General features: G+C 37.8%; 1 protein-coding gene across 4 annotated transcripts in view; it reads right to left on the bottom strand.

Annotated features, from left to right (window-relative positions):
- LOC129514421 (coiled-coil domain-containing protein 68-like) overlaps window positions 1-14,860 on the bottom strand; it is a 50,609-nt gene that overhangs the window by 26,761 nt on the left and 8,988 nt on the right. For 3 of the 4 annotated variants that reach the window (XR_008665440.1, XM_055332970.1, XM_055332971.1), the window contains exons 2-6: window positions 10,028-10,123; window positions 7,297-7,427; window positions 6,100-6,186; window positions 2,829-2,969; window positions 1,526-1,651 (exon numbers count right to left, since the gene is read on the bottom strand). Coding sequence is in view for 3 of the 4 variants with exons in the window: in XM_055332970.1 (XP_055188945.1) it covers window positions 1,526-1,651; window positions 2,829-2,969; window positions 6,100-6,186; window positions 7,297-7,413 (471 nt within the window). In the remaining variant the exon portion in view is untranslated. Of the gene's footprint in view, window positions 1-1,525; window positions 1,652-2,828; window positions 2,970-6,099; window positions 6,187-7,296; window positions 7,428-10,027; window positions 10,124-11,343; window positions 11,431-14,860 lie in introns of those variants that run through there. The other variant, XM_055332972.1, reaches the window with a different exon arrangement.

Here is a 14,860-nt window from a genome sequence, read left to right as displayed (position 1 = left end):
TAGAATTAATAATATTTCAGCATTATTTCTAGAATGTTTACATTTGTTACCATAAAACATGCTACCCCGACTGGTATAAGAAAGACAGATGCTAATTTAAGAAAAGCAAGATTTTTAACTTTTTCTCAATGAAATTTAATTAGAATTAAAATCTTAGATGCTCAAGTAAAAAATGTTTCACTTTTTAATGTTTTATTTTTAATCAGAAAGCGTCATAAAAGCAGAATAATGATCCCCACTGTGTTGGGGGTTATTCCCCAGTCCTATAGCAGGAACGGTGCTAAAGATCATAGAAGTGAAGTCTTCATCTGGCAGCCCACAGGCCACACTTGAGTGTCTCAAGTGACTTCTAACTGACATGCATGCACACATCGGCATTTATATTTAATAAAATATGAGATTTTACAGTAGAAAAAAAGTATCTAGTTTCTTTCCTTTGGAAACACCAGGAGGGCTTTCCTGCCAGGCATCCTCAGGATTTGCAGAACACATGCATTCCCTTCCCTATAGGCCGACCACTCACTCACATGGAGCACTTGGGTGCTCACTTCATTCACTACAGTTCTTTATCTGTACCCTCACATGCATGTGAGTTTCCGACCATCACCAGCACAGAAGCATGAAAGTGTGTCACCTGCACAGCGGATTTCCTACTATGATCCCGTGGAGATCTCTTCTGGGCCTGAGCTGTCAGAGGCCTACGTACCCCACCCCAGCATGAATGAGCTTCCCTATTTGGAGTTTTGGTGAATATATACATATAAACACTCGCACACACAAACATACACACATTTCTTTCTTCCTTTTCCCAATCCTAGAATTCATTTTTCAAATAATGGTGTATTGGTCATTGGACATTTTAAATGTATACGTCAGATTTAAAAATAAACCAAAAAATGTATGCATGTGTTTATATGTGTATGTCTATGCATATGTATACACACACATATAGACACATGTATACATATTTGTTTTTAAAATATTTTAATTTATAGAGTTATATATTGAAATATGAAATATGTATTTTAAAATATAAATGTACAGATACTTTTTTTAAATTTGAAGAATGTATTCTAGGACAGGGTCAAAACCATCTTGAAACCATTGATCTAGCCCAACTCTTTCATTTTAGAGACAAGGAAATCCAACTCCAGAGAGGGGAAAATGACTCTACCTAGGTCATCTACTTAGTCAAAAGCAGAACCAGGAGAGGAGTCACTGGCCAGTGTCCCTGGGACAGCCCTGATTTCTAGACAGGGTGGCCCAGCTTCCTCCCACCTGTGCTCCATGGGGCCTCGGGCAAGAGTGGCAACACCACAGCTGAACAATGTCTGGGTGCCAGGCTAAGCAGGATGTGGGGAGAGATCAGGACAGAAGATGGGCACCCTGCCCAGTCCAAGGCTTGCCAAAGACATGGGGCCATTGCTTATTTCACATCTAACCTCAAAAAGGGAGACGTGAACCAATACACATACACATTCTCTGGGGTGTCAATTCTCCAAAAGACAAGCTGCTAACCCAGTACCTCCAGTAAGCGTTTACCATCCTCATGCTGCTTCCTAACTTCTTCAGACTGTGTTTGGTAGACTTCAAATAATCTCTGGGCCACGTTTCTCAGAGCCGCTGCTCCTGCTTCTCTGGAGGCTTCCAGCTAGAAAAAGAGGTCACGTATGTTTTGGCATTTACAGTAGAAAGGATTAAAGTCAGAACAGTCTGATAGGTGACTGAAAACAGAGAGGCCATAACTGTACCATTCGCACCCTCCTATACAGCAAATAGGAGAAAAGACACTATTACCTAGTAAGAGGAAAAAGTAAAATGAGAAATATCCTATTTAGGGAAACTATCATGCACAAGGATTTGCACCGACCAGGCCAAACCAAAGCTCCACAATCAGTGCCCTGCACTTATAGACTGCACCCTTCAAAGAGTTCCACAGTGTCTCATCAGCTTATACACTTATTTACATTTTATCGTTGATGTCCATGATACTAAAAAGATGTATTTTCCTAAGACAGCAGTGGGACAAGATGTGAGTATTAAGGCAAGTGTCCAGGATTTAACCAAAAGAAATAATCAAGAATGGCCACAACGATTTACCTACAGAAATATTCATTGCAGGACTGCAAATATAATAACCCCCCAACCCAGAATATATAAAGCATCCAATAATAGGTTAATTAAACAAAATAATGAGCCATTTGACTATGAGCGTTCTAATTAATATTTATTAAATATGAAAGATTTTAAAAAACTATTTAGGAGGAATACTTAACATGAGACCGACCTTCTTAACATATTTTTAAGTGTATGACACTGTATTAACTACAGGCACAGTACCAAACAGCAGATCTCTAGAACTGATTCATCTCGCACAACCGAAACTTTATATCCGTTCAACTTTTGTAAAATCTTTTCAACAGTAAAAGTAGTCTCCAAAATAGAACAGTGAGATTTAATTTATAAAATGGAAAAGTGGTTCTCTATGAAGGTGAGCATACATGTGGATCCGTGGATGTGGAAGGATGTCTGTCTGCTTTTACACATCCATGAAACTATCTTATTGGCTCAAAGGCCCAAAAACACAAAATCAGAAATTTCTCCTACACCTAAAATAACTACCAGAAATTCCTCCTGGGTGGCTCAGTCAGTTAAGCATCTGACCCTTGGTTTCAGCTCTGGTCATGCATGATCTCAGGGTTGTGAGATTGAGCCCCACATTCAGTATGGAGTCTCCTTGAGATTTTCACTCCCTCTCCATCTGTCCTTCCCCGTATAACAAATAAATTAAAATCTTAAAAAAAAAAAATTTCTCCTGATAGCCATACCTTTATTTTCAATATTTCATTTTCTTTGTTCATTTCTAAGAGCTGCTGTTCTTTCCCTTTCATCCTTTCCATGAGCAGATCCAAACTGCGAAAAGAGGGATCCATTTCAAAATCCGAGCCACTCTGAATGTTTCGACAATGCTGAAATGAACAAACATGAAAATCGTCAACCTGACTATTCTTTTCCTCTACAAACTTTGACAACAGTAATTATCACTCACTACTAATATATATACAAAAACCATTCAGGTCAGCACAAATAAAATAAATATTTTGAATTCAAATATCAAAGGGGAATTCTAGATGAAGCAGCTGGCCTCTGTATTTGCTCAAATTTGATTAGGTTCTTATATTAAAAAAAGGTAGAGGAATATCTTTTATAGTTTTTATTCCCTATAGTTTTAAATATACCATTAAGTCCTTTTTGGGAGATAAATATAATATTCACAAGGCCTATTTCCCCCCCTTTTTTTAATCTAAGTTGCAGACAGAGATGCATTTTGGTTACATTGTATTATAAACGAATATAATCGGACCTAATAGTTACAATACAAAATAGTCAATGTTCAATGATGCTTCACTGTAATCACCCCATATTAAATTTCCAGAGATATCAGAACTGAATGTTATTGCCAGCATGACCAGTGTAAACTCTTACCTACTGAAAATAAACTTAGAGAGCATAAAATAAATCTTATCTAGAATCAAGGACATGTGGAAGTGGAAAGATAATTTGAAACTATCTAACTCAACTACATCAATTTTACGGATATCAAAAGTGAGGTACTGAGCCTCAGTTAACACGGTAAGTGGGAGAGTACATGAAACAGCCTCTTGAGTATCTATCCTACCTATGCTTTCTGCTCTTCCAAATTATTTCAAGGCAATATACAATTCTACATACCCTGAAATGAAACAATTATAAAATAATAACTTCCTTTTAGACTTCTATTTAGTAAGCACCTATTATGTGCCAGGTAATCTTTTAGAGGTTTTATAAAGCCCCCTTTGTCTGAATGCTGCAAACACTAGAAGGCACTATGTCCATTATTCAGAGGAGAAAATTGAAGATGAGAGTGTTTCACTAGTAAGCTTACTAGCAATATTAGTAAGTGTTTTCTAGTATTTTAGGAGGTTATACCTAAAACAACCACCAGGACCAGAACTGGAACCCAAGTTTGTTTAACAAAGGCAATATTCTTTCCAGTACAAAATATAGGTTACATTTACAGAAATAAAAAAGCAGAGAATAATATAGTGAAATAAATAATATATATAAATATATAAATTTTAAAGACCTGTAATTCCATCATGGTTTTGTTTATTCCACTCCATACCCTACTATATACTCTCACTCTCCCTATATAAGTAATTTTGTTTTTAATTTGTAAAAGAATACTCCATGGAAAGAGTCTTGTAGAAGGTAGATTGCTGGCAGCAGTAGATAGCTGCAAAGGTCATGGATTAGTGCATCTTGAACTTTGATGTGTATATGAGTCACTTGGTGATAGATCCAGTTAAAATGCAGATTCTGATTCACAAGGTCTGGGGTGGAGCTCCAGATGCTGTGTTTCTAAAGAGCTCCCTGGTACTGCTGCTGCTAGGAATACTGCCTACACTTGGAGAGCAGCAAAGCCCTAGATCAGTATGCTGAATTCCCACATGGACGTTTTTTTGTTTTGTTTTGTTTTGTTTTGTTTTGTTTTGTTTTGTTTTGTTTGTGTGTGTGTGTGTGTGTGTGTGTGTGTGTGTGTGTAAATATTGCAGAGGAAGGAGCAGGTCCTTTGAGGCCATTATTTGCTGACTATCTTGAGGTTTGAGATGACCAAGGCAGACACACTGGCAACACAATTCATCTCCATTCCTAACTCCTATCAAGGTCACCAACCTCTCCATTGTGATATCCAATGGTGGATGTTCAGTTCTCAATTTACTTGACCCATCGGCACCATTAGACATAGTGCTGAAACCCTTTTTCACTTGCCATTCAGTGACTCTCTCTCTTCCGGTTTTCCTTCTAATTCACTAGTGCCTTTTTCCAGCCTGCTGTGAGGATTCTTCGTCTTCCAAAGTGTTGGATATCTCAGGACCAAATGCTCAATTTCCTGCCATTTAATTTCTTTTAAAGATTTATTTATTTGTTTATTTATTTTTGAGAGAGAGAGAGAGAGCGCTCCCATGCACATGAGGAGAGGGGCAGAAGGAAAAAATCCTCAAGCAGATTCTCTCCTGAGTGAGCCCGGAGCCAGAGGCAAGGCTCGATCTCAGGACCCACGAGATCATGACCTGAGCCAAAGCCAAGAGTCAGATGCTCAACTGACTGAGCCACTCAGGTGCCCCCGTCATTTCTATCCACACTCACATTTGCCAATCTCCTCCAATTTCATAAATTTAAATGCTATCTTTATTTCTAAAATCTCTGCCCTGTGGCCTGGATCTTCTACCCAAACCTCTACCTTCAACCCCAGAATCAGACACACAGTACCCATGATAAATCTCCACTTACAGGTGAAATAAACAACTCAATAGAACCAAAATGGATTTTTTTTTGGCCTTTACCACCATTCACAAACATTAACCTTTTTTTCTAGTTTCTGAGCACTTAATATAAGAAAATTTTTGGAGCTGGTTGTGTTAGTTTGGCAGACTGAGCATGATAAAGGGAACAATGTTTATGCCTCATACCCTATGTTCTTCATTCTCTATGGCTACACTATATAGTGGACAACATTGGTATTGATGAGGTGCACTTGGCTTCAGATGGGCTCTAATCCGGCACAATCCAGGCAAGGCTAGTGTAGATTGCTTGACATTAAGAATATAAGGCCAGTCACAGGGGAGACGGTACATTCAAGTTTATCAATTATCTGATCACTTGGCCTAACAGCTTAATAACTTCGACTCTGTGTCCATTGGCATGACCCAGGTGAGCCTAAAAGGTTGTACCTCCATCACCCTTTGAGAAATGTTGCTGCCCTATATCCTGGCTGGGCTGACATCTTTACTTATACTTTAGATAAGTAAGCCCTATTTAAAATATTAAGTAAGGTCTAGTCCTTCCAATCTGAGCCTGCTAATAACATCTGTGGTTAAATATTTCATACATATGCCCAGTAACATCTTTAGATACTGACAAAATATTTAACATCCATCATTCAAAACTTCAAAGAATAATTTAATAATTATCTTAAAAGTTATTTAAATAGGGCTTATACTGTTTTATGTTTATTTACTGGAGGAATAAAGTGGTACATTTTGATCAATTTATTACCTTTGTTTCTAGTTTGTGATTTGTATTGTTATGTCCTACTTCGTCTTTAAAAATTTGATTTCGGATCTTTTCCAGAGTAGTTCGGATCTAGAAGAAAAGCATATTTAAATTTTTTTTCAAAGGCATTTAATGTCAAATACTTTTTTTCTTTATACCAGCTACAGTATACCTGATTTATCTGGAAAGTAATAATAAACACTGATCTGAGATTTAAATAACTGCCATCAACCTGACTTGCATTTAGGCTAATATTGTTTAGACTGCCGAAAATGAACATTTGGTCTTTATAATTCTTTCTCAGTCAAACCTAAAATATAACCTAAATGAATATTATGCTACAAAATAATTACTATTTAGTAATTAGTATTTAATACTATTTAATTCTATTTTTCCTATGTAGCAATTTAGTACTAATTTACTATTTAGTAATTACTATAAAACAATTACTATTTAGTAATCACTACAAAATAATTACTAGCTAGTAATTACTAGAGAATAATTACTAGCTAGCAATTACTATAGAATAATTACTATTTAGTAATTACTACAGAATAATTACTAAGAGAAGATCATACAAATTTATGCATGAAATATAAGCCTCATGGCTTAGTGACCTATGGAATTGTAAGACACTCAAAGATGAATTAATCTAAGTAAGTTATAAACTAGCGAGGTTCAAATTTTTCTATCTGTTCTAAGAAACAGTTCATAAGAATATATACTTTTGTCAGCCATTATCTCTGGATTCTCATAAGATTTCACATTTGTAATGAAGTCACATGCCAACATGTGATCACTGAGGAGAGCAACCCAACACCGTGAAAAGGAAGCGGTAAGGAGAGACAGTAACTCAGAGAGAACATAAACATCTAGTTGGGAGCACAGTAGCAACACTCATGAAACAACTGAGAAATGATATAAAACAGTAGGAAGTGCAGTGGTGAAGAGTGTGGGGCAAATTAAGTGCTGATAGGTGTTGTGAACCCTTCTGGCCCATGATTCAATTTTATGCCATGTGTGGGAACAGAGGTTTGTGTCCTCAAGAGAGGTTACCAAACATGTGTTGAAATTTCAGCTGCTGGGATTGTCCTTTACCAAATGTGTCCTCACAGGTTCTATGGAGGGAGAAACAAAGCCCACCCATCCATGTTAGGTTGCATTTTAAAAAATCATGATCGATTTCCAACACCTGCATACCTTTTTCACATATTCAGTTTCTTCAATAATGTGAGCTGATGTGGACTCATACAGGGCAGAGTTATTTTTTATTTTACCACTTGGGGGAATCTCTGTGGTCACTGTTACTGTTGTCATTGTGAATTCCGGCTCTAGGAAAACACAAATCAGTTAGTCAAAACTAACTTCTTTGATGATATGATAATACAGTCCATAAACTGAAAGAAGATCTGTATTAGCACTATAATTAAATATAGTAAAACATGTGATTAATTATTGATATCTGGATATATCCAGGAATTAATTTAATATAAAAACAGCACCAGCTGAAGCATTCATTGATCAGAAGTATAAAAATCAAATTATCTGAGAAGAAACTATGTAAAATGTCTCTTTTTACTCCATGTCATATTGGACTATAAAAACTTAAGACTACAGATTGCATCTTATTCATCTTTATATTCCAGCACATTGTAAGCACTTAATAAATGTGGAACTAAAACAATATATTATAACAAATTATATGTATATATCATATATATATATATATATATATATATCTCACTTATATGTCACTTTATACTCTTTTTTTAACTCTCAAGAGCCTATAAAGGTCATCTACTGGAGAACTATTTGTAATAGAAAAATATTGGGAAAAGTCTAAATATCCACAAAAAGAGGACTAGTTGAATAATCTGCTATGAAGTCTTCTCTAGGATACATTATTCAATAAAAAAAGACATGGTGCAGAAAAGGTTATATAAAGGATGTATAGCATAGTAATTTCTAAAAGAAGGGAGAGGTGGATAGAAGGGGAAAATCTGTGATTTAAGTTTTGACACTGGACAATGTAATTGTTTTACCTAATTATAAAGTAAAACTAAATTAAATAGGAGAAAAGGAAATCCTTCTAAAATAAGAAATAAATACACAAATAACTATATCTGTATAACAAGTTGAATTATTATTGAATTACTTGAAGTGGCTTTAAAACACATGCCAGGGGCTATTTATCCCAGGTGTGCTATGCCCTAAGAACAAAAAGAAGTGAAAAGCAATCTTAAACTATACTCATTAATAATATTGTTAGTGGAAATATTGGTATTGCTATTTTGAAAGTAGTATATGTGTATGTGCATGTACATGCACTCACCCACATAAATGCATGATGTAGAATAAAGCCACAAAGTCATTCTCTTAATATCAAGAACTAAAATTTTGAACATAGAGAAAAAAAATCCTACAATTAGAGGAAAAATGTTCTGTAAACACCTTATAATCCAAACTGAAATTATGAATATAAAATAATGATTTATTTTCCTCTAAAAATGTATTCTAGGTCCAGCCACTCAAAAATTTCGAAATATAAGCAATTGATGCTCCCAGTGCCCAGACCATGGTCTCAGTATATCATTCTCTACTAAAAAGAAATCATGGCTTCTTGAATGATTTAGGTCTGAGACAAGAAATATACAAGGTAAGTCTGAGATATCTTGTTCTACCAGAAGGCAGAAGGTGACTTAATACTACACAAAGCCAATCTGATAGAGGAATGACTGTGAAGGATTGAAAAATACGAAGGATTACAAATTCCTGAAATCATGGTGACAGGAGAAAAACCACCACCAACAGTAACCATCATCATCCAACTCAAAGGAGAGAGGCCATCATTATACTAACATCAGCTCAAAAGAGGAAGTGAGATAAACGCACCAACAAGCATTTATCTTGCCTTTCTTGCATGAATTATATTTTATGGTAACCAAATAATTGATTCTTTTTTTTTAAAGAAGTCCTGCTAATAAATCTAAGTGGATGATAGAATTAGACCTACATTTTGCAATCCCTTCTGAAATAATGGATCTAAACAACAGTCATCAACCAGTGCCAAAATCACTAGGTGAGAGGTTGATGAAGAATGCATTAACCTGGGAACCTTACTAATCAATCGTGACAGAAGTAGAAAGAGACAACCAGACATTTTGTCCTCTAGATGTCGTACAATTACATGCAAAAAGCATCACCTACAAAGTATGCTTTAAAAAAGAATTGAACTTGAATCTAACCAAGCCTCTATATCTAAGGACAGTAAGCATCTGAACAAGAGGAAAATGTTCAATGACTCTACAAGGGCGAAGGTTGCAATCAGCCAAATCCAAATTATGTGACATTTTATGAGACAAATAACTAGTTCCTTCCACAAATTATATGAAGAAAGATGGGAAGAAGAGAAGGAAAATTGCCATAAATGAAGAGTCTTAAGGAAACATGTGACCAAACGCAATATCTGAATCTTCCTTGGCTCTTGATTCAAATAAACCAGGTATATGAAGACATTTTTAAGACAGCTGGGGAAACTTTAAGTCTAATTGGTTAATGGGTTATGTTAAAGAACCATTGCAATTTTGCTAGGTATATTAGAATTATGATATTCTTTAAAAGATCTTTTCTGTTAGTCATCCATACTGAAATATTACATTTAGAATTGCTGTAAAATACTCTAGCAGAGAGAGAAAAAGGGGTGGGATAAAGATGGAAGAAATTTGGCAAAAATGCAGGGAATTACTGAAATAGGTCAAGGGCACATGGAATTCACTATGTTCCTCTACTTTGTCTCTTGTTATAAATTTCCCCAATAAAGAGTAAAGAACTAAAAATAAAGAAATCAATAAAATGAAAAGCCCTGTGAGGTAGGATTATTCACCTTACCTTACTGAACAGGAAACCAAGACTCCTGTAGGTGGTAACTTACCCAAGGTCACTGGAAAACGAACAGAGCTGAAACTCAAGCCTTTGTCTTTGGGACACCAAGTTCAAGGGTGTTTCTATTACATTAAGGCTGGCTTCCCTGGTGAGGAAAACAACAACAACAAAAATATTTAAAATTTAGCAATGACCTATGCTGGTAAAGCACACAAAGAATTTTCGTATTAGCTATTATCACTTTAAAACTAGCTTGCTATTGGAATACTTCTAAGTCCTGAATTTATTCTTAATCTTCAATGAAATTGACAGAGTATGCCAAGATTTTTCCATTTTATTATAAATCCTCTTAGACAACCACTATGGCTTCTATTTATTTCGTCCAAAGTCGTTTGGCAGCTGCATCTCAGCAAGTCTGCTTTTGCAGAATGTGAGTGCAAGTACCTCTGGTACTTGGTCTTCTGAAGTCTCTTCTGGGATGAAGTGCTTGGTCCAAAACATCAATTAAATGCAACTTGAAGTAAAAGAAACACCCATTGAGACAATAAGCCATGTGTTTGAAAACCAGAGGGGGATGACCAAGCCTGAGTGTGGTCAGCAGGCATGTGAGCCCAGTCTGGCTTGCCACCTATTTGCACAGTCTGTAAAGTCACAATGGTGCTTACATTTCTTAATGGTCTAAAATGAACACACACACACACACACACTTAACAAAAATCAAAACAGCTACATCATTTTGTGCCACATGAAAATTATACGTTGTTCAAATTTAGTGTTCGTACTTGAAAGTTTGCAATACCCACAGCCATTCATTTCCATATTCTCTGTGCTGCTTTTGCTTTACAACAGCAGAGAAAATATGTGGCAAGCAATGTCCCAAATATTTACTATCTGGTCCTTCATGGGATAAGTTTGCTGACCCCTGGGTTAGGATGGAGCAGAAGTGGGAGCAAAATCTGTGGGAAAATAGAAGTGAGCAGAACAACCAATGTGGTCTGAGTTCCGTTTGGTTCTCCGGTTCAATTCTCCCTGATCTACGGTCCCATGTGATTGATTTGCATCCTTTTTTTCCTTTTTAATATGTTACCCACCGTGTACATTAACAAATGATGAGAGGTGTTTCAGCATAGGAGTTAATCAGTGTTTGGGAGCGATCCCAAATGCATTCTCATGGTCTTTCACAATTTGAAAATCACACCAGGCCCCACGTTATATGTCCTAAACATACTCTCTTCTGAGCCTTTTATTCTTAATATCAAGGAATTTGGCTCCTTTATCACTGATATTTCTCAAAACATCGAACCTCTTCCGCTCACTAGTTGGGCCATCTTAAACAAGTTACGTAGAATTTTAGCCTCAACTTACCTTTGTCTGTAAAATAGGGATAATAAAACACCTACAGTTGTAGAACGGAGTGGTTTTTTTTGTTTTGTTTTGTTTTTTGAACTTCATTGGTTGCAGCAGGCACTCAATGGGCAGTAATGGTTAATACCATTGCTCCTATTATTTTATGTTATCAATAACCATAGAAGATACGCAGCCGATAACAGAGGAGGTAGTTTATGCCCATCTGGTTGCAAAGTTTATATCCAGTTCTATTCAAATGAAATCCAATTCCATTCCTTTCTTTGATTCAGGAAATTTTTGTGATCACAGTCCTTGATTTGTATAAAGAAACCCAAGGGGAACTTAAGCCAGCAAAGTCCAAATTGCCATATGGCATTACCATCCTGGGGAAAATCCATCTTAGCATTTTATTTCTGCCAGAAGTAGATTAGGCAGATAAAATTTTCAAAATAAAACACAATCAGTTAATTAAAGTGAGAAAAGAATTTTATTTGCTTTATGCTACAGTGGATTGAAGACAGCTTATAAGTGGCATCACGCCAAGAGGTGTTATTTCCCAGATCAGGGCTTTTCAAACAGGGCTCCCAGGGGAAGGGGAGGTGCTAAGTAGACAGGGCTTTGCCATCCCAACTTGAACCAAAGCGCTTCTGCTTTGTTTTGTCACACACTGAATTTTTCCATGAGATTTTCCATGAAGAAAGAACATTCTCCAATGAAAAGGTTTAGAGGCAGACCGCCTGGTTTCACAGTTTGCCTCTGCCACTCAGTAGCTGTGTGACCTTGCACAACTTTCTCAACCACTTAGGCTTTAGTTTCCTTATCAGCAAATTTCAGATAATATTAATAACTAATGATGAGACAAACAATAAACAACATGGGGTCGTTTGCAAGGTAACATTTCCCCAGCATTTAAAACAGTGCATAGCACACAATAAATGATTTGTATGTTTGTCCAATGAGTAAATGAAATAATCCATTATCCACAATTATTGCTGATAAGCAGTCTGAGTAGTAGAGAAGAACTGGGTAATATTTTAAACCATCTGCAGACCCAGGTAGGTTATAAAGGAAGATCTGCTTCTGGGATTTTAAGACAAGAAAATCCATGGTATCAGTTCTTTCTCAATAATGCATCAATAATTCATCAACATCCCCAACTGATTATGCTAACGTCTAATGAACAGTTTACAGTTTACAAAGTGATTCATATACATTAATTGTAATCTGTACCATAAACCAACACATCCCTGGGCGCCCAGGATAACGTAAGCAAACCTACTTCTCTGTTTAATGACGTGAGAATGGCTTATCCATTATACAATAAACACATGTGAAGCACTGCTATGGGTTGAGTATTGCTCCTTCCCCATTCCTACAATGAAGTTCTAACTTCCCAGTATCTCAGAATGTGATCTCATTAGGAAATAGGATCATTACAGATGTAATTAGTTATGGCAAAATCACCCTGGCATAGGCTGGTCTCCTAATCCAATACGATTGGTGTTTTTATAAAAATTCGGACACAGATGCACACAGGAGAATGTAAAGCTGAAGGCAGAGCTCAAGGTGATGCTTCTACCTGCCAAGGAACGCCCAAAACTGCAAGCAAACCACCAGAAGCTCGAGGAGAAGCATGGAACAGGCCCTTCCTCACAGCCTCAGGAAAACCCAACCGTGCCAACACCTTGACCTTGGACTTTGGCTTCCAGCACCGTGAGACAAGCAATTGCTATGTTTAAGCTACTTAGTCCGCGGGACTTTGTTACAGCAGTCCTAAGAAATGAGTACAGGCAACTGCTTGTATTCAGAGCTTCTAACAACGGTATTTTCATCATTTATTTAACCTTTGATTGAGTCATTCATAAATGAAACGTTTATTGAATAGAGCTGTGTGGGGTGCTGTGACCCCAGAGGTGCACCAGACACCCCGCCTTCATGAGACTTTCAGCACAGACGGAAGACAGATGTTATAAAACAATGAAACACTTGGGAACATGAGAGGTGGGGACAAACGTGAGGAAGAAAAGCAGGGAAGGGCAACAGAACAAAAGGAGGTGCTGTTCTGGTTGAGTGGTGAGGGAAGGCCATCTGAAGAGGTGGCATTTGAACCAAAGACTTGAATGGAAGGAGGAGATGCTGTGTGGCTGCCCAGGAGATGAGGGTTCCAGGCAAAGGGGCAGTAGGAGAAGAGGCTGGAATTTGCTTGGAGTGGTAGTCGATGAAACACTAAAGTACACAGTGTAGCCTACCACTTTCCTTTTCTTTTCTTTTATTTTTTTTCCTTTTCTTTTGATGTAGCAGGGACTTTTTTTTTTTTTTTAATAGACTGAAACTTGTTAAGACTTCCAGTTTGCCCAAGGAGGTGTCTCCTCAGCTACCAGGAACAGGTCTAGCCCTGGCTGGTACGGCTCCCTCAGGATTGAAGCAAAGTGTGGGACCCTGCCAGGTGCCAAGACGTCAGGGGACAGAAGGGACACTAAAATTCAGTTGACTGCCACTGGTATTCTCAACTCACTTCTCTGGGTGCTACCCGAAGGCACCATGGTGGACGCATGGCATGCTTTGCCTCTCTGGCACTTGATTCTCCTTCTCAGATACACCGAATCACCACCTGTATGAGTCTTTGCGGGAAAAGACTTCTTCTTCCTCACTCCCTTGGGCTGGAGCACAGGCCAACACCTAGACTCAGCCAACCCTCAGCTAACCAGGTGCTCAACACCTAGACTCAGCCAACCCTCAGCCAACCAGGTACTCAACTCAACACCTAGACTCAGCCAACCCTCAGCCAACCAGGTGTTCAAATCAACACCTAGACTCAGCCAACCCTCAGCCAACCGGGTGCTCCCATCTGGAAATGCCAGTAAAGGGATTGGCCCTGGGGCTTGTTGAATCTGGCGGCAATGAAAACCTCATTATTATTCTGAGAAGGGAAAGAGTCCCTCACAGAATGCTGCCTTGTGTCCAGGGAGCAAGAACACCAGTGGTGACATCTAGTGACCAGTGGCAATGCCAGGACCCTCTCCTCCTCCTGTGATAGCCTGCTCTTGGCTGAGGGACCAGCACACTGGATTCTCCCATTTCTAAACCGGGAAGTTCCTTTTCAACTTGTTATCCAGAGCCAATGAACTTAACTGACAGGTTTGCAACCAAGAGCCCTGATGGGTTTCAGCACAGTTTCTGAGTTCTGAGCTGACAATATTGAATATTGTTTCGTCATCATTCTTGGTCACTCTTCTAGAGAGCTTTGATGTTAGAAGCTGCAAAAGTAAGTTGCAAGAAAAGTGAATCAGGGAAATTAGGTTACATGAGGGGAAAAATACTAACATATCTCCAAACTCTTGAAGAGACTGACCGTGTCTTGAATATTAAACAGCACACCTGTTCTGCAGCTACATTACACAGCACAATGGTGACATCCAGTGTCAGCTGGCTAAATCTCAGGTGACTGTGTATTTTACTGGAAAACGATGCACACTGTATCAGAAGACATGCATGGTAAACCTTAGCCCCAGTAGTAATAACTTTGGTTCAAGTA

The sequence above is a fragment of the Nyctereutes procyonoides genome, unplaced genomic scaffold (assembly GCF_905146905.1).
Source record: "Nyctereutes procyonoides isolate TBG_1078 unplaced genomic scaffold, NYPRO_anot_genome, whole genome shotgun sequence".
NCBI classification, from domain to species: domain Eukaryota; kingdom Metazoa; phylum Chordata; class Mammalia; order Carnivora; family Canidae; genus Nyctereutes; species Nyctereutes procyonoides.
The sequence above is the reverse complement of the archived record's forward strand: the minus strand, read 5'-3'. Positions and strand labels throughout refer to the sequence as shown.